Source organism: Cebidichthys violaceus, unplaced genomic scaffold (genome assembly GCF_023349555.1).
Source record: "Cebidichthys violaceus isolate CVI_PGR_0920_01 unplaced genomic scaffold, fCebVio1.0.p SCAF_16, whole genome shotgun sequence".
In the NCBI taxonomy this organism is placed as follows: Eukaryota; Metazoa; Chordata; class Actinopteri; order Perciformes; family Stichaeidae; genus Cebidichthys; species Cebidichthys violaceus.
In genome coordinates, this window is record NW_027176329.1 from 1974020 (window position 1) to 1994386 (window position 20367).

Here is a 20367-nt window from a genome sequence, read left to right on the forward strand (position 1 = left end):
GATTCATTCAATGAATTTCTTTTGAACCGTGGTGTGTAATAGCAATAGATGAAATTCAAATATTAAAAACACACATCACATAAAATACACTCGGCTAAACTAAACTTAGGATATCATTGTTGTGCTTAATCTTGAGTCCTAATATGTGTGTGTGTGTGTGTGTGTGTGAGATATTATAGTGCTTCAACAAAGTCATTTTCATAATCGATTAATCTGCTTTTTTGTGTTAATATAAAATGGATCTTCAGGCCAACAACATGTCAGAAGTAGTGATAAATGTCTACACAAAAGAACCAAAAAAACTATTTCTTGGTGTTTTTAAATCAAATTACAATCATCTTTTCTTCCTGCACAACGAATGATGACGTGAGCTAACGTAAGCTATTACCAACCGTTTCCAGCTAATACCACCACGACATCCGTCCATCAATATTACCGTATTATAATACAGACTGCCCACTTTTTAGCGGTCCAATCAAATGAGAAGGATTTGATTTAAATTCCTGTTGTAACTGGACACTGCTCAAATATTCAGTATATACATAATGTGTTATTTGTTATTTTTACAAATATTAAAAATATGTTTCAGTTTAGGCAACAGAAATCCGTCTAGTTTAGGGTAAGAAATAAACAAACTGGGCTCTGGTTCGGGGCTGGGGTAAAGATTTTCCTCATCACTTGACATTTTGCTGTTAGCAAAGTATGAGCCAGCCTCCCTCTGAGCACTTGGCACTGTGTGAACAGCTGCTGCTTTTGAAACTTTAACTAAAAAATGCTGTATTGACTTTTATATTAATCTTTGCTATGCGCTGAACAGACAGGCAAAGTGTAACAGAGACAGGAGACGGAGGGTTGTAATCCCTACTGAATCCCAGCACACCTTAACGGGACTAAGTAAAGCCGGAGATCAGTCAGATTACCTCAGCTGAACTGTAAATTAAACTCAGAAAGACGCACACACACACACACACAGACACGTTGACCTGAATTGGACTGTTTTTAGCTAATTAAAGGATTCGTTAATGAACAGATTGTTAAATAGGGGACACATTGTCTTCTTGTCCTGCTTTTAGGTGTGTGTGTGTTACGTGGGCTATGAAGACTGATACCGTCTAACTGGAGCAACAGGACGGAGGTTGTAAAGAATAGCTGGTATCTCATTTGGTAAGACGGTCTTAGATCCAGATGGTAAACGGGGTAATCTCGTTAAGGGATTGACAAATGATTGGCTTTTGGAAGGCTAATACTAGGTCTGTGCAATGAACAGGAAACGCATTGAAACAGCCATTGTGAAGCAGACTTCAGTAGGTTTGATACATCCCCTCACACCGACTGGCGTCTAATTTGTTCACAGTCCTAAAAGCAAAAATTACAGATGAGGATGAACTTGTACTAAACGCAGTCATACAATGTGACTGAAGCATGCTACATCAGCGTTTGTTCATAGTGTATCACTGTAAGCACCCAGATAGGACAAAATGATCAGTCCTCGTTTTCATTGACATGTTTTTAACCTGATGAAATATTGCCCCTTTAGACAGCATCTGTTGCTCTTTCAAACGCCACCTTTTCACTGAAGGTAAAATAACTCCCTATTGCTGCACACAAAGGGAGGCCTGCACCTGTATGAACAGGGCAGTCTAGCAGCATTCTAACAGCACCATAAATTGCATTTACATAACCACAATAACTGAAAATCATATTTCTTCCATTTTTTAGGGTGATGACATAAAGGAACATGACGACAGACATTCAAAGCTTCAATCCAAAAGCCTCACTCAAAGCTATAAAAATGACATCCGATATGCCCACAGCCCTAATGCTCAGTGTAACGCAGCGCGGAGCAAAGTCCTGGGGAGCCTGCATACATGGAGGACAGGGATACGGGGTGTCGTGTCCGTGGATCGGAGACGGCAAACTGGTTTGTAATTTAAGGAATGAAAAGCCACCGGTCACTGCTGATTAATGGGGTTCACTCCGCCAGAAACCTCTCTATATGCACAGTAGGGCTCACATTCTAGAGAGTATTTGTATCACACCGTAACTCTGTTAGTAATATATTTAAAGTCCTCTTAATATTGGCGCAGGAAGATCAAAATATTGATCATCACTTACATTTTTTTTATATATGACGTATCTATCTATTTAATATCCCTTTCGGCCTCCTAATAACCAGCCGAACGCTTCGATTTGTTCACCATCTAGTAGATAACTGTCAGCTGTTGCTGGGCAGACTCTGAACATTTGGTTTGTCGGGAACCACCGAGTCAGCTGGTGCCTCAATAGTGATATGGATTTCACTTGATGTAGCCATCGCTTTTTGAATTATCTGTTGCACTTCTGTGAATGTGTCGTGTCCTTATGAGTGTGCATACCAACTTGTGTGTGTGTGTGTGTGTGTGTGTGTGTGTGTGTGTGTGTGTGTGTGTGTGTGTGTGTGTGTGTGTGCGTGCGTGCGTGTGTGTGTGTATTTGTTGGAGCACAATATTGGCACTGTGGAGATTTTCAATTATGAGTAGCTGTGCTGGAAGAATAAGCAGTGAAACTATTGGCTAACCATTTGTATCATTTGCAATTAATGTAAGAACTAAAGCTTGATTTTCTCTCTCTCTCTACCATCCCTCGGTTTAATTGGCTTTTCAGTGTAAAAATGTGAAAAAGTCACTAAGACGGGGCAGCTTTCCATTTAAACAGATTATGGATGGAACAGTTACTAGTCAGGGCCAAATAGCCCTTTGTAATCCTCACAGAGGACATTTAATTAACTGGCCTTCTCTGCTATTCGCCCTCTCTTTCTCTCTTTCTCTGCCTTGCTTGCTTGTTTTCTCTCACTCTATTTCTTTCTTCCTTTTTCTTTGCCGTCTCTTGTTTTCTCTCTCACTCCATTCTCACTTTTTCAAATGTATGAACAGGACACACTCGTCCGCATGTGCAGACAGACCCGCTCAGAGTGCAGGTGTGCGCAAAGAGAAGATGTGGGGGGGGGGGGGGGCAGTGACACATTATGCTTTCAGTACTGTCCACACAACGTAGAGCAGGAGGGGGTGAGAGAGAGAGAGAGAGATAGAGAGAGAGAGAGAGAGAGAGAGAGAGAGAGAGATTGAGATAATGAGGTAGCAGCGAGTTAGAAAGGTGCTGATTGGGGCCATCAGAGGAGAGCTGTGTGTGTGTGTGTGTGTGTGTGTGTGTGTGTGTGTGTGTGTGTGTGTGTGTGTGTGTGTGTGTGTGTGTGAGTGTGTGTGTGAGTGTGTGTGTGAGTGGTGGGACTCACAAACACATGCACACACCTCAACATACATAGTCATGTAATTACCTTAACATGTATTTACACAGACATCACTTCAATGTGAAAAAAGACATCAATATCGTCCTCATATACTTTAATCTGCAAAGGCTACCCAGCAGGCCTCAGGCCTCTCTGCTTACCTAGAGACATAGAGGTGAAATGTGATTGGATAAGAGCTCTACTTAAAACAAGCTGCACTGGAAGCAGAGCAACAGAGGAAGACAGGAGCTGTGCAATGAGAAAAGAAGCTGATGGGGAAAAATAAGTAGAATACATGTAGTGTATTTATGAAACATTATTAAATTATAAAATAGTTATAACTTTGATTCTGTTTAGGTCAGCAGAGAAGGCCTTGCTGGCCCTGAGGCTCCACCACTGCCTAATGCACTCCTACTCATTGTCCATGAAATGCAGAGCAAAGTGTTAGGTGCCATCTGAGGAAGAACTTGATGTGCAGGAGCAGGACGTAATCAGGTCCAGTCCGGATAAAAACTGAGACTGACGGACCACTACTCAGGCTGAAATCAGACCGCACACTGTATTGATGCTCCCAGCCACTGTGAGCTAATAGAGTGACCTTTGATCTCAGAGGGATCTTCATGAGGCACAATTCATTTTGTTAATTCCTCATTTTGACTACGGTTGGGAATCGTTTGGTTTTTAATGATTATGGTTCGACTTATGGATCCAGTTCTTAACAGATCTTGATTCCGATTCTTTTGGGGGGGGGGGGGTGTTAAAACATGCTTATTTCACAGAAAGAAAACAAAAATAATATTCTGTTTGCACTTTTTCTTTGGTTCATCTGTGCCAACTGAGATGTTGCAACTGCCCTTCGTTCTAATGGCCTCCGGTCTAAAAAAGGACAGGGCCCAACCTATCTGGGCTGGTAAATACTAGAAATGCACTAATTTCAATTTTCTTAGATAATTGTGATTTTCCGATTTTATTTTTTTTTTAAAAGTCTGACCAGCCAATTTAGATTTTTGCCAATTGGAGTCGACAGGACCAGTGTAAGGGAACGTGTGCGTCCATTAACTATAGAGCTGAATATGGAAATCAGTGGAATACAAGCCAAGCTTGTTCATGGACACACACACTTTCATATTAACTGGGATTAATAAAACTGAAAATGCACAGCGTTATAAAACTGACACAAGGGAATGCATATTGTTGCCTTTGTGCACACATAATTTGTTTTGAACCCACACAGTTTTATGTATTTGGCTCGCGGTCTCAACTTGGAACTCATTTATTGGCCGCCAGAACGGAGTAGTGTTTAACTGTGTTTCTATCTGGGGCTCAGACCACAAAGTCTGGGGTCATACTGTAATTTGATAAAAAAAAAAAAAAAATGTTCAAATGTAATATGCTGCACTGTAGAATCAGTGGTTGCATGTGCTTAGAGGTCAGGTTATATGATTCAAGTCACATGAAGTTCAGCTGATGTCGTTGACAGATTGCTACATTTAAGTTATTTAAAGACCATTGTGACCTATTACATAACTTTGTACGCACATTTCTCAATGTGTGTACAAGTGAGTAACATCAAGACATGCGTCATTGGAATCTTCTATATGTATTTATACATTGTGTAATAGTACATTTTCCATTCATTATTTTGAGAGATATTTTGTAGATAATAACCAGAAATAACAGGATTGTAGTGTCTGTTTTTGGCTAATCCAGTAAATCCATAAATACCCAACAAATCATCATAGCTTACTTCATAACATTGATCCAAAATCCTTTAAATCCAATTCTGCCATGAAGCATTCTTCTAATTGATTTTTCAACAGTGGCCACAATGGACTCGTAACACCAGAGGAGAGCTTAATCTCTGTAGCGTCAACGTAGCATCCTACCTCCTCACCCTACTTCACCAGTGATGCACATCTGCACACGGCTCTGCCTCGTCGGTTGCCATGTAGTTCACGTGACCCGCTCCTGTCTTTTATTCACGTCTTGTTCCTCTTGTGTGGCTATCTTGATTGTCTGCCCACACATTGTGTCTAATGAAAACCACAAACAGTCTATAAGCAGTGGTTTTTAAAGGCAATTAAACGATCTGATCGTCTTTCTTTCTTCCCAGTAGTACGTCAAAGCATCCCTTGTCCCTTTCGAGTTCGATGGGACCAAGTACATTAAAGTTTGAGTGTAGCGTTTTGTAAATATTCACAAGGCTTTATGTCATCTGTCATGAACATATGAGTGAAGGTCCACACGCTGTCACTCCCTTAAGTGCAATTCATAAGCACATCCATGAGTAACATTTGGAGCTAATGCTCAACTTGAGACTTTAAATGCATGATATTACCGAAAGCACATTTAACATAAAATATAGAAAACGATCGAGCTAAGAACCCCACGGCTTACAAATCAACATGATTTTGCACTCATTGCTGTGCTGTGGGCTGATATGGATGCTTTGCTTGTGGTGAGTTGGGCCTCCCGCTGTGAGTGGTGTCCTGCTCTTTTTCTAAACAGGAAATGATTTCATCCAGATGTAGACGTTGTTCCTGATCTCTGAGCTGGATATTGTAGATTCCCGTTCCTACACGTTTTAGGGACATCATATTTTGAATATAGCAGCACCTCTGTTTAATTCAAGCTACTGGCTTGGTGTTATTCTTCTGAGCTTTTGTATATATTTGTACATTATATGTATATATGTGTAACATGAAAATGTATCCCCATACAATGGTTTGTATAACATCTTAGGAAAAAGAGACTCAACACGTATCAATGCATAGTCTTTTCAAAATAAACTTCCGTCATCACAGGAAACAACTTATTTAGGTTTCGACAACAGAACTACGTAGTTAGGTTTAGGGTTAAACTAACTGTGTCACTTCATAAATACTGAAGTAACTTGAGAAATATATGAATGTTGTGTTCTGGTTTTTCACACGGGGCACTAGCAGTCATGGGTGAAATACTTTTCTTTTGGATGTGCTCATCCACTTCACATTATTGGCATCTGTAGCTGGACTGTTACATAAACATGAACAACATAAAGCAAACAGAAAGAGAAGCATGAGGAGTTGTAGCAGATAGGATCCATCAGAAACGGTCCTGATTGGCCCGTGTCCTAATCCTGTGGATCAGTTAGGGACATCCCTGCTTAGGCTGCTCTGTCTAAGTAGCATTATATATCGATCTATATTCATATTCTTGTATATAGATAATGTTAACCAGTATCTATACACCTTTGCAGCCGCTCACAGCTTGTGTTGTGAATGCTTCGAAGCTTTGACTGTAGAACACAGCATGTTTTCATAATTATTATTATTTTTTATTATATGTGCCTTATCTCAAAAATTGCAAATAGCTCATGTAATAAGGGATAGTAACCTGGCCTTGTGCATTACCATTCATTCAGAGTTATTCTCAGACGGATAGTGTTTGCTGTGTGTGTGTGTGTGTGTGTGTGTGAGGCGCTGAAACACAGCGGAGGAGACGGATCGTCTCAACAAAGCCAGGTTTTTCTCATTTTAGGCCTTTATGTTTGCATAAGCTACAATCTATTCATGTATTCATTTGTTTATAGGCCTACACATAATCAAATTAGTTTTTATGGGCTATCGCTGGAATTTATTTGATGTGATTATTGCACATTTTGTGGCTGTTCTTCATTTGAATAAAAAGGAAACTCCTTGAAATTCCATTATCTCTCATTAGACAATAATAGCACAACACATAACACATAACACAACGGGATGCTCCGCGTGTAAAGACACTTTGGCAGCGAGGTGTTTTCACTCCGACACAAACTAAAAATCTTTTTCTAGCTGTTTATCTGAGTGAGATCCGTTTCTCTTACCGACATGGTGGAAGGTGAGAGGCGACTGACGCTGGCTCTCTCTCGCTAAAATAAAAAGAATATTTAATTCAACATTTCATGTTTTGTTTCATATATAAAGGCAAGATAAGATTCAGTGAATCATGCTTTTAATGTACAGGAGGCGACTGACGCTCGCAAAGAGAAGGAGCTTCTCCATTGGCTCTCTCTCACCAAAATACAAATTCTGCTTCTGAAACTCTTCCGGTGAGCAGAAGTACGGTGTTAGGTATAAATCGGTTCGTTTTGCTTTCAATCGTAGTTTTGAGGTAGTACATTTTGGAAGGCTATCCACACCGGCAGGTACATGTTTGTACCAAAATAGTCATGTAATACGAAACTATGCTGAGAGTCTCTACCGCGTTGTAGTGTCATTTGGGGTTCGCTTTAACACAGACAGCAGAGGACAGAAGCACACACACACACACACACACACACACACACACACACACACACACACTCTACCAGGTGAGTTCTAAGCATGTCTAAGCGGTGGAGCTCCTAGTGTCGCTGCACTGCCTACCGTACGGGACAACCGGCTGTTCCGCTAAACTATAGCTACCGTGGCAATATTTACAAGGAGCATGCTAACCGTTAAAACAAAAAAACCTACCGACGAAAAGGAGGATGAAACGCCACGAACAGAGGCCTCTTCTTTAAGTCTGTGTTTAACCTTATCATCGCAATAAAATGTACTAGACGAATGTGACACAAAAAGCAATTTATTATTTTAGCTGGGGAAAACAAACCTTTTTGTGAGTCAAAAAGTTATTTCAGGCACTGCATGGTTTCCACTTCAATGATTACAAGTTTGAAGATAAAATGGGTGTAGTAACCGCTGTCGCAATAGCTATAAAGCAGCGTCCCGTTACGCAGCTCATTCACTGTGCAAGAGACAATCCACAGGATTCGGCAAGACGCAGCAGGGCGGACGGTTTGCTGTCTGTCAGCTCAAACGGCTGTAGACTGCAGTGCCTCTCTGTTTCCATTCACAACATTAGAAAACATGAGAAATGGGAGTGTGTGTTATTTACTCCTCGGAGTGAGGCCTCGACGAGATTCTGGTTTCGTGCCCCGTAAACACCCCCCCCCACCACCATTTGACGGATGTTTTCAACAGATTACAGGACAGGACAGTTGGGGAGATCATAGCCTGGAGTCACACGTACGTCTATGTTTGGCCTTATAGCAGGCTACTCTTCTGGTCTTTAACGTGATGTGAAGTACAGCCAGCATGTACGGGCGGCACAGTTGTAACATGATATTAGAAGTTTAGGGACAAGAATGTTAGAATGAAGAATAGAGGATTTATTTCTATACCGTAGCTTTCCTGTAAGATCACTTAAAGAAAGCCTTTATACAAAAACACACTGATGATGATGATTGAGAGACAGAAGTTACTCACAGGTGAAGCTGTGGTTTTTGACTGTGTCAGAAAGTTTTTCCTTTTACCCTTTGCAGTTTCTAACCGATTTGAAGGCCACAGTGGAACTGGTAGCATTGTCTGGAAACAGAGTTATGCAACCCTCTGTGGTGATGATCGAAGTTCAAGTCTGAAGTGTTCGTGGTTGTTTTTATAGACATGAATAAAATATGAATATGAAATGTGACAAAGGGAGAACAGGTCAAGATGAAAAAGTACAGTTAGCCTACATCAAAGGAAACAGTACTAGTCATGCAGCTAGTAGCTTCTCGACACAGTAATATTCAGAAAGAAGTCCAGATTGTTCAGCAACTGAAGTCAGCAAGTTGAACTTAAGCGCTTTCCATCTATGTAATTATGACATCTTCAATATAACCAAACGAGTATAAGTATTTTCTACTTTGAAGTTCATCACTGTAAAATAAATGGAGGTATAAACGTGCAATTTCATTATCATTCTTAGAATTGCAATTGCATGAGGAAGAGGTTTTGTTTTTGATTCAGAACAAGAGCGGTCAAGCAGGTCTTTGTTTTATTCTCTGTATTCCTTTCATATTGTCTTTGCGTGTTCCTGCCGTTCCTGTTGAACAGTAACCTCTTCTTCATGTATCCTGATCTAATGAATTGTCTGCTCTTTAGCTCCGTGTTGAGGGAAGCTGTTTTACATCGATGAACGGATCTCTGTGAGTAAAACCTTTTGATGTGGTGTGAAGCAGAGCCCAGGCCAGCCCTGTGACAAGTCACACCATAACTAGTGTGTGCTCACACCCTGGGACTAACGAGGAACGCACGTCTTGGGAGCTGAAATATTCCACTTCCTTTCTGAGAATGTAAGCTCAGCCCGTTATGTCCTGTAACACTGTAGATCATCCTGGCCAGAAAGAGACATGGCTTTGTTGTGATCTTCTGTCCCCAACCAGCCATAGAATTGGACCTGAAAGACATTTTTCCGCAGCAGAGAGGAACTTTACACTGCCATGCAAAAGTTTGGGATCTCCTGCGACACAAAAGCTTGATTCTGTAGAGATGGCCCCACATGCTTTTAGGTTGTAGAAAGTCCTCTTTTACAAATAGATGATATTTTGTATGAAGTGTTTGTTTTGTACATGGAGAACAAAACACTGTAATAGTTCAATCAGTCTGACAACCGAGAGGGCAGAGAGACAAAGATACCTCTGAGCCGAGGGCTTTACTGTAGTCAGAGACAGCTGGGGGTCCTCCTAGCTTCTGTCAGAATGCATGAAAAAGCTGTCTCTCTGTGTTGTTGGTGAGTTATTCAATTATGGATGCATGAAGACACCTATATATATATTTTAAGAATAAGACGGATCTATGGTTTATTGTTGCGGCACTATTCATAGATATGTGCCATTTGCAACAATATATTACAAAGTCAAGGTAGTCTGCCGATTGTGCTTCACTTTTATACTAAACATTGTACTTTAACTGCACTTCATATCTCGATATGTGTTGGGATTGAACTTTTGTTAAACAGTGTTAAAAACAAAAGTGTTCCTTTATGAGATTCTCCTACTTCTTAAGACTTATAAACTATTCAAGCAGCCTTTTGGATCAGCTCCAAAATGCATCATCACAAAGCTGAAGTTTTTCTTTGCTCATGAACAGTGGACTTGTCATGAGCTCAGTTCTAGGCGATCTGGTTTTGAGCGTCTTGTAATTTGGGGCTCAGTACCTCGTACACGGACCCCCGATCTTCCCATTAGTGGACGACCCGCTCTACCTACCTATTGTATCGACGCTTGCTTTTCAAGACTCGTATCTCTTTGTTGCCAAACCACAAAACTGCATTGTCAAATACATTTCAAGGGAAACGTACTTTGCCATGGACTTTTGAGGTCACGTATGTTTCAGATGAGTCTGCAGAAGTCTGCCGACTGAGTAGGTCGAGGTCATGGATGGGTGACTGTGTTGGCATCCCATGTGAACCAAGTACATTTGTTGCCTGAAACGAAACCATTACGTTCTTTACTAAAACCAACCAAGTAGTTTTTGTAACCCTTTATTTAGGAGGAAAAAGACAAGGTAATTGAGAGCAATTCTGTAGCAGACAGGGTTGCTTATCATTACTTTATAGCACCTAAACTCACGACTGCAACTCGGTCTCCTGTATAAAAAGTTCTACATTCAGCTTCCAGTTGTAAACAAATCATTAATAGTGACACCCTGGATGGGTCCAAGGTCACGCTGAATGATGGCCCCTTTGAGATTTCAGGGGTATTAAGTGTAATTTATCTCAAAAACACGCTCCCATTTTTTACTTTCCTCATTATTTCTTGACCTTAAGATGCCGCTCAAGTCAAGTGGTTCAGCTTTACTGAAGGGGATGAACGGATGAGACATTTCCTCCTGATAGTAATTGACTACTTCCGCACCACAGACCTCGAAAGCTTGAAGGGGAACATAGAAATGAAATCATAAATTGATTAGCTGATCGACAGAAAATTGTTCTGCAACCAATTTAAGCATCATCATCGTTTCATTTATTGAACGTTCCAGCTTTTCTAATCTGAGCATTGGATCCTTTCTATTTTTTATACATGATACGCCCTCGGCTACAATATCTTTGGGTTTTGGACTGTTGGGCAAACAAAAACGACACCTACTTGTGGGGAAATTATAACTGTGCGTATGAGCAGTACTGCGCGTACATGTACAGCGTTGTATGTGGTTCTTGTGCTTTGTATGCACTGGGGCACGCAGGTACAGAAAACATGTTCTGCAGGGCTGCTAACCCTCAGGCATTGACATTTTTCACCCGCTCTCACGTCACAAGTCCCTTTTCAACTCAGTGACGGAAACAAATTTGAGCTGATATGTGGACACCGGCAACACACGGACAAACCAGACGGAGCACTGCAGCTCAGCAGCAGCAATAGATGTGTGACAGCACATCTATTTGTGCAGTTACGGTAGCAGTGCTTGGAGCCTTCAAAAAGGACGAAGAAAGACTTACAGTAGTTATTTAGTACACATCATGTGTTGAATAAGTCTCACCAAAGAAGTCCTAATATGCTAAAAAATAAAGTGAAAGTCAACTCAAAATACGTTGTAATGCATTGATGATTTCCTCGTATTTGAACTGTCATTAAAAAACATCATATGTTGGATTTATTTTAGGCAAATTTGAGGAGAAAGTGAGACAAATACCAAATGGTGCAGTAAAAGAAAGAGGTGTAACCTGCACCAGTGTAAGTACACCTGAAGAGACATTTTGAGCCCCGACTGTGTTGGCCGATAGTTATTGGTTCTTACTTTGTATTCCAGCATTGGTTGGGCTGTATGACCAAGGGAAAAGTAAAAAGTGAAACTTAAGTTGAAAGCAGGTCTGTCATAATTTGTTTTGGGTTTTTTTCGTCTTCCAAAGGCAGGCGGGACAGAAAAAGTTTGCAAGCCTTTGCAATGGAAAATTGAAACTCATCCAACCTTGACCACAATTTGTGATTATAACAGAATTAACATGAACAAAAAAAAGCAGCAAACACAGCCTAAATTATTCATTAGGGCTGTTTATGCATAGGGCGTGAGGACTCTACACATGCTGTATGTGCTCTGGGAACAAGATAACAAGAAAGCGCCGTGTGAAAAATGAATAGGTAGCAATGATTGGACTTGCAATCTATTGTCAAAATGAGGTTGGTGGGCATGGAAAAGCCTTCTGTAGCATTATAAGTAATTGCGGGTCGCACTTTTTTCCATTGCAACATATCATTAGATCCAGTGAGATGCATTAGTGTGAGGGATGGCTTTAGCACCAAGCTGTATCTCCCAATGGTCCTTTATTAGCCACTAATCCACTGATGATCGTTATTACTGAGAAAGCCGTGTGTGTGTGTGTGTGTGTGTGTGCGCGTGTGTGTGTGTGTGCGTGCGCTTGCGTGTGTCTGTAAGATACATTTTGGCATCGTGCTCCGTATATTAGCCCAGTGATTTATTATCTGGGTAATGCCATCCCTTCTTCCCCAAAGCTGCATTGTCCTTTTGCCAATTAATTCTGAATCTGTTACGACCATAGGGAGGGAGGGAGGGAGACAGAGAGAGGGGGTGATAGAAACAGATAGAGAGAGAGAGAGAGAGAGAGAGAGAGAAATACATTGGTTGAACCCCAGAGTCAAGTGCAGTGCTATATTTTTAGGAAGATGTGGCTAGTTAATTTCACTCTCGTGTCTTCTTTTGATGTCCGATTACGCTTTTCTTTCCAGCGTTTCTCTCTCGCTCCCCCTCTCCTCCTAATGCCATTGATTTATGCAACGGCCTACTTGCTGTTTTCTTATTTTCTTTCTCTTCTTAATTCTTCCATCCTCCACTTTCCATTGTTCTGTTGTTTCTATAACAACTGTGGGGTCATTTCTCAGCCTCTGTGTTTCACTCTTAATCCTGTTCATGTGACACTCAACTCTTTTCTTTTTTTCTTTGTTTTTGCCTCTGTGCCGGGCCACAGCCGCGGTTGGAGCCACTGTGTTTTCGGAGTTGTCTGTTCATCCCTCCCGATCTCGTGAATGTGATGTCACAGGAACCTCTGGAGGGAATTTCTTCACATTTGGCACAAACGAGGATGAACTGATCTGATTTAGGTGTTCAGAGGTCAAGGTGATACCTCACAACGCACGTTTATGGTCATCTTTAAACACATTGAAGAAATGAAGCTGCGCAGCAGATGGATGTTGATTTAGAATTTGAATGTCAACGTTATGAATGAAGCTTTGAACTTTTCGGTGTAGCAATGCTAACTGTATTACCATGTTTTAAACACAAACTCATCGCAGGATAACGACGTACATTGTAGGCTCTGTTGACAGCCTGTTCCATACCAAACCATGGTCACAGTTAAAAAAGAGCAATATTTCTCTGTGGTTTTTATTCAAAATTGTATTGCTAAGTGAAGATACAGGTACTGCAACCACCACATCCTGCACAGGTGGCTTTGTACCGTCACCTTTCTCTCCACTATTCATCATATTCTGTATCGTCACAAACAAAAGGCAGTTTCTCCAGAGAAGGTAAAATATACAGGAAAGTCATCGTCTGGACTTCAGCCATCAGGAAATAAATGCAGAACAATTACAGCGACACCATTTTGTTATATGTTCCGAATGAGAATAAATCTATTTTTTTTTCAATCGGGTACCAAAATTGACACCCCATAGAGCAGTTCTCTGGCTCGAGGCCTGAAAGTACAACGCTGCTCCCTGCTGCGACCAGCAAACACTGCTGTGTGTGTGTGTGTGTGTGTGTGTGTGTGTGTGTGTGTGTGTTTCACTAGTGTCAGGATGATTGCTGTTTACACAGGTGCAGACAGCACAGCACTGATGATAATTGCTAGTTGAGATGCAGATATGGCCTCTTCTTGTTGTCTGTTGTCCATATGACTCATTCAGGAAAGAAATGCGTGGAGATGACAGTTGAATATGAACATGTGAGAATAACAATACTGGAAGACGTTGGCATTGTTACCACCACGTTTCTTTTTTTATTTATTAGGGCCCGAGCACCGACGTAGTCGGAGCGGAGGACCTATTGTTCTTCTAATGTTTATTATTATTATTATTACTATTATTATTTTACCACTTTCATCGTAAAAAGGAGGTGCTTGGGATACTGGGATTTTTTTTTTATTTGGCACGCAAGCCCGAATTTGCGAAAATTGCAGTCTGGTTGGGGTGTCCAGCTGAGGTATGAATTATTGGCTCGATAGCGCCCCCTATTGAGTAGCCCCAACATTGGGTTTCACCTAGCTGTATGAAATTTGGTAGGTATGTGGAACGTGATGGGATGTACAAAAAAATCCTCTTGGAATTTTTCACTAAACCAAACAGGAAGACGGCCATTTTGAATTTTATGACGTTTTTTTCATTTTGATATTTGTTTTGGCTAAAAATAGCATCTTAAGGAAAATTTTGTATCACAAAAAATATAACTTCATAACAGGGTTTTATTTTCATGTGTCCTAACACCTCTTTTGCAATACTTATACTTTGCTTGAAGGTGCTCAATAAGGAATTCAGAGCATGGTTCTCAACATGGTGGTGGCTGAGCTGGCGGCTCACAGCTAACAGTCCAAACACTTGCAATAGTATTGACAGAGCTAGCAGTGTTAGCCTGAGCGGGAATGATCAGTTATTTAAGTTGCATCAAGGGTTGCTTGTTGTGTCAAAGGTTTGCTCATCTATAGAGAAGTATTACTTTTATTTATACTTGTGTCAACGATGTGCCTACCTGAGAAGTACCTAATACTATGCAAACAGCTCGCTCACTTTCTTTGTTGGCACTGGTTTGTTTACATGTGTTATTTATTTTAGAGCTGGCAACACTGCTACCTCAGCCGGCGAGTCTGCGTTGGCTGCTGGAATGTTTTCCTGGGTTGGAGTGAAACACTAGTCTATTGCTGGCTGACTGTCACATGGTTTGCTCTGCTCGAAGAGTCTTTGGTCTGACAGAACAGAGTGGTGCTTTTCACGGAGACAAACAACTCTCAAAGACCAAAGGGAATACAAATGTCTTAGACTTTTACAGTTGGACTGAAAATGAATGTAGCGAGCACAACATGTGAGAACATTCTTCTCAGATAAACCCCCCACAAATTTGACTAATGGGAACAAAGACAGCATACATCTTATTTGTTGCCTGTTTATGTAACATGTGCTAGGAACAGCCATTTGATTCGTTGTTAAATGTGGCTAATGTAACAGTAGTGAATTTACCTCGCCTAGTGTGGCACCCTGGACATTTTAATGGCTACAATTATTTGCAGAACTGTTATTGTATTAGTTTGTGTTATTACCCTGCCCCCTGCCACCATTATTTTCTGGTTATTATAATTTAAAATGCTTTGTGTGACTTGCTTTCACCTAAAGTAGCTGCAGGGCGATACTCATTTTCGCCAATAGGTGGCAGTAGCGTTTTTTGGCATGACTGGCGCTGTAATTCTTGTCTAAGATAAGCAAGTTAGACCAGCCAACAAAGCACAGTCCAGATCGCAGATATGAAGCAGATATTCATCTGAGGCTGTCTTATTGTTGTATTCACAGGTGAGAGACGTACACAAGCGCCAGATACATTTATATTAACTTCGCTCGCTTTTGCGGTGCCATGTTTTGATGTTTGTAAAGTGTTTAATACTGAAACGTAGGGCGGCTAACTAAGACTAGCATCATTAGCTAAACGAAGCTATTCGCGCGCGCCAGCGGTTTAGCGCCATTGTAACGTCAGTAACCTGGCCTGATAATTGTATTGTTCATATGTAAGATTATATACAGATGCACGGTGTGTTCTGTGACATATATAAGGAGTAGTTTGTTAGGCTGTATATTTCAGGTTGTGTGTTCACAATTCATGTAATTCTCGTCTAAGATAAGCAAGTTAGACCAGCCAAGAAAGGACAGTCGACATCGCAGATATGAAGCAGATATTCATCTGAGACCGTCTTCTTGTTGTATTTACAGCACAATAAATTCATCTGGAAAAATGAATGGACACCATCATCATTCAGTGTGTGACAATAGCAATGTGGAAACAAGGGCTGTCACAATATCTGGTTGTCACGATTATTTTAGCAAAAATAATTCACAAAATCAAAAATATGAATAGCATTATAAATCAAATTCACCTTTAACTGTGTTGAGTATTTTATCAATATTTTACTATCGTTAAAAAAAGGTATAATGCGTCACCCAAGTTTCCAACCAAGTGGAAACCTCAACTGTTTCTACAAACCCAAACATTCAAAAACATGCAGCATAATGTTTGTACATTTGACTGACACACTTTTACTTAACCAATACTAGGTGTCTTGCAAAGTTGTCCCTCATGAACTTGAAATGACCATATCAAAGGCCTGGAATGGTGTTTGTCTTGTTTTATCTGCCAGTCACCGTGGTTAACCGTCTCTAAACTGCTGTCTTCCCCGTTTTATCCCTCTTCAGGTCCAGAGTGGTACTTGGTCAGAGTGGAGTTGACTGTGACGGATGTCAATGATAATATCCCAGAATGGAGCATGGTTCCTGCACCCTACCTGGCCGTGGTTTCCCCTGATGCCATTGCGGGCGCTCTGGTCTACAAGCTCCACGCTGAGGACGGGGATGAAGGCAACAACGGTGAAGTGGAGTACTTCCTGTCTGACGGTAGGCACATTGTTCTCCTGCATGTCCTATTGTTTAACATTTTAACTTTCTTTCAAATTCCTTTTTCCTCGCGTCTTGCTTCAAGGTTAAGGTAGATGGGTGAGGACACAAGGACACTAGTAATATAATAACTAATTTAAGGTTGTAGAATAGAGGGAATAGTCTCATGAGGAGTTTAGATAGTACACACTTGAATCCATAACATCTTTAGAGTTTACTAGTAATCATACTGAACTTAGTTCAAATGATGTCAATAGTTTGCATGGTTTTAGATGAGTGCTTCATCCTTGAAGTGTATAATACAGAGGCGATAAATGTATCAAGGTCTATACTTCTAAATGCATCTCATGATGCAGAATCAAGTCTGTTTGTGTTGCTCCTTGAATCTTGAGCCTCCTTTTTAAGCCAGGTAATATTTCATGCGCACGTAGTTATTTTCCAGTGTAATTGAATTCATTTCTCCTCGACGCAGAAATAATTGCTTTTCTTATTGTTTGCCGTGTAATGATTTCCTCTGCCCGTTTTGGAATCTGTTAAACCAGTGTCTATCAGGAGACAGCCTTCCAATTTTCCCCATGGGGGTGACAGAGACGGAATTGATGAAATGAATGTCAAGAAAAGCAGAACCGTATCTAGACCAAAGTTTTCAGTCGTTTGAATTGATGTTGGTTTTATTGTTTTGTGAATGCAGCACTGGGTGTGACAGTAGGGTGCCCCTCATCACACAGAGTCAAACATGATGACTACATTACAATTACAAACGTTATGGAAAGTCTCCTGGTACCGTTATGTTGCCTGCAATTAATGCATTATAACGTTCCTCTCTCTGCTCTTTGCAATTCACATCTAAAGCCTGAACGTCCAGTGGTATCTAGCGCTCTATCGACGCGCTCGGCATGCATTTACGGCCTTTTTAACGGCTCTTGAAGGCATTGGTATTTACACTGCCTCTTGCCTCGTAGTCCTTAGCACTGCTTGAGTCTGAGCTGTAACCTCTGCAGTCTATTATGTATCCTGCTATTCTTTCCTTTCATGCTGAAAGCCTCCTCAAGATGAAACCAAAGAAAAAAGAAAAACTCGGCTTCAACTCGCATCATGACGTAATCCTTTGCATGTGTGGGAAACACTCTACGTTCCAGATTTCTGCCAATATATTTGATTTAATTACATCTACAGCTATCCTAAAACGTCATCTCTTACTATTCTTCTGTTTAAATGACTTGTTAAGGAATCATTTGCCTCACCAACATATTGGGTCATCTTTTGCACATAACCGGTTATTTTAAATCTGTGCTTGGTTACCTTTTTATTCCTCTTATGACTACTACTCTTATCTGTGTATTGTCTTTAGTTAGATGTTCTCTTTGATCTAATGCTCTTCCATATCTTATTTATTGGATATCCAGTAATCGTTTGCAATGATGCATTAATACCCATGCAGATCGTGGCCTTTTAATAAAACAGTAATTTAACAAATTGCGTTTGTGAGGGACTGGAAAACAAGTTATGTTTATATATATATATATATATTTAATAGAAATTACATTGGTACTCCAATCAACAAGCATGTTGCTTCTCTCTGCAGGCGGCGATGGTCGTTTTGAAGTGGACAGAAAGAACGGCCAGGTACGAACCACAGGCCTTCCCCTGCAGCGGGACAGGGAGTACCTGCTGACGGTGGTGGCCGCCGACCGGCTGGGCAGCCGCAGCGCCCCCGTCGTCGTGTCGGTGGTGGCCGGAGCTCGGCCGCCACAGTTCACCAACGCTTCCTTCACCATCGCCATACCGGAAAACACGCCCGAAGGACAGCCGTGAGTTTACACAAACAGACATTAAGACATTTGTCTTTCTAACACAGACGTGACGCATGATATTTCTTTCTATCTCTGGATGTGCTAACAAATATTCATGTTTTACATACTGCAGATGATATGCAGCACACAAATTAAAGTACTGCCTTCAAGTATTGATATACACACACACACACACACACACACACACACACACACACACACACACACACACACACACACACACACAGTTTGTCATTTTAATGCAGTGGTCCGTGATGGATTTAATGCATGCTCTGAGATTGTAGTTTATTAGCGTGATGTAGGTTCAAATATGCATGTCTCACACGCGCACACATGCCTGCATGCCTTCACACATTAAACTGCGTAGGCCTGTGTATCCTAACGCACACATGAGCGCACACACACACAGCTTCAGGTCTGACTAAAGTGCTACAGTTTTGACTAGTGTCCTTGGATTGGTGTCGTTATCACCCTCCAGCTCCTTTGATGTGACTGACACATTTGACAAAGTAATAAAGTGGATATTCCAGTCTGTTGTTTACCCTCATTTCATCAGGGAAGTTGGGTCAGAGTAAGATGGCACGTTTAATAAATAACAAGCAACAACTCAACTCAGCATTTTACACCTGTGTGCCCCCACCCGAGCCCCTCTTAGTGCGCTCTATGTGGCGCTGCTCTGCTGGGAGCTCAGTAAAGAAATCTACTTGACTTCACTGTGCCTCTCCTTCTACTCTACTCTTGTTTTCACTTTGCTCTTAGATAATTGAGTCTACGCTGTACGTCTCTGCTCTCCTTTTGCTCGACTTCACTTTAAAGGAATAATTCAGATTTTTCAAAGTGGTGTCGTATGAGGTACTTATCCACAGTCGGCGTATCGCGCCTCCAGTTTGGAGAACCACATCAGTAGCACCACCACAGGAGCAAAGCAATTAACTGCTGTTGAAGGGGACAGCAGTACAACTTCATTTAGACACCTAAAAGAAAGTCTCACCCAAACAATCAATATCAGTTTAAATGTGAGCTACATTTAGAATGTTTTCACTGCTTTACCTTGCCATCAGTAGCACTTTCTGACGGGGAACTTAAGCTGTTAAATCTGTCAGATTGTTTCACCAAATTCACCAAAAGTGACACAATAAAACAAACAAACAAACTGAGTTAGTTTCAATGAACATTAGTTTGATTATTTTCAGTGCTGGGCAACGATTACGATTTTTAATCGCGATTAATTGCATGATTTTCTGTGATTAATCTCATTGTTATGGGCAAAGTTCAATGAATTCAAAAGTAGTGTATTGCACACTTTTATTTTAAAAGTACTGCTATATGAACTAAAGTACAATAATATTTGGTTTGAATCACTTTAAACAGATCAGGTTCTTCTTAACAGCAGTATTCTTCACACAGTATCAGTTATATTTGTACTATCTGTGCTCAGTGTGTGACTTTATTTAAACGTTCCACTGCTGTGCAACATGAATACAATGTTCCACACGTTTCATCAAAATGTGTGTCTTCTGTTTTCACACAGTCAGAGCATGTGAACGCAGCTCCCACTGTTCATCAACATAATGCACCGTAACTCAGAGGTGACGACGGTTACCCGGCGATGTCCGGTAGTCTCCGGTGAGAGACGGCCGGTGCGCGTTGTGACTCCGTCTTTTTTGTAGTCCTCTCCTCTTCATAGACTCGTGTGTTCTTCTGGTGACGGTGCGTCTGGAGGGAGGCTCCTACGTGACGTCATTCATGATCCTGAGAACGTTCCTCAGACCCACGTCTTCTCAACACTAGTCATCCTCAGTTTGTATCTCTCCACTTCTCTGTGGCGTCTGTTAGCTCGTCTTTAGTTTATCTCTACTTCTCCA

At 41.1% G+C, this 20367-nt stretch overlaps 1 protein-coding gene across 1 annotated transcript in view; it reads left to right on the forward strand.

Moving 5' to 3' along the window:
* si:ch211-186j3.6 (neural-cadherin) overlaps window positions 1–20367 on the forward strand; it is a 276175-nt gene that overhangs the window by 61134 nt on the left and 194674 nt on the right. Inside the window, exons 2-3 of the mRNA XM_068710718.1 lie at window positions 16491–16688; window positions 18274–18499. Of these exons, the coding sequence (XP_068566819.1) occupies window positions 16491–16688; window positions 18274–18499 (424 nt within the window). The remainder of the gene's footprint in view (window positions 1–16490; window positions 16689–18273; window positions 18500–20367) is intronic.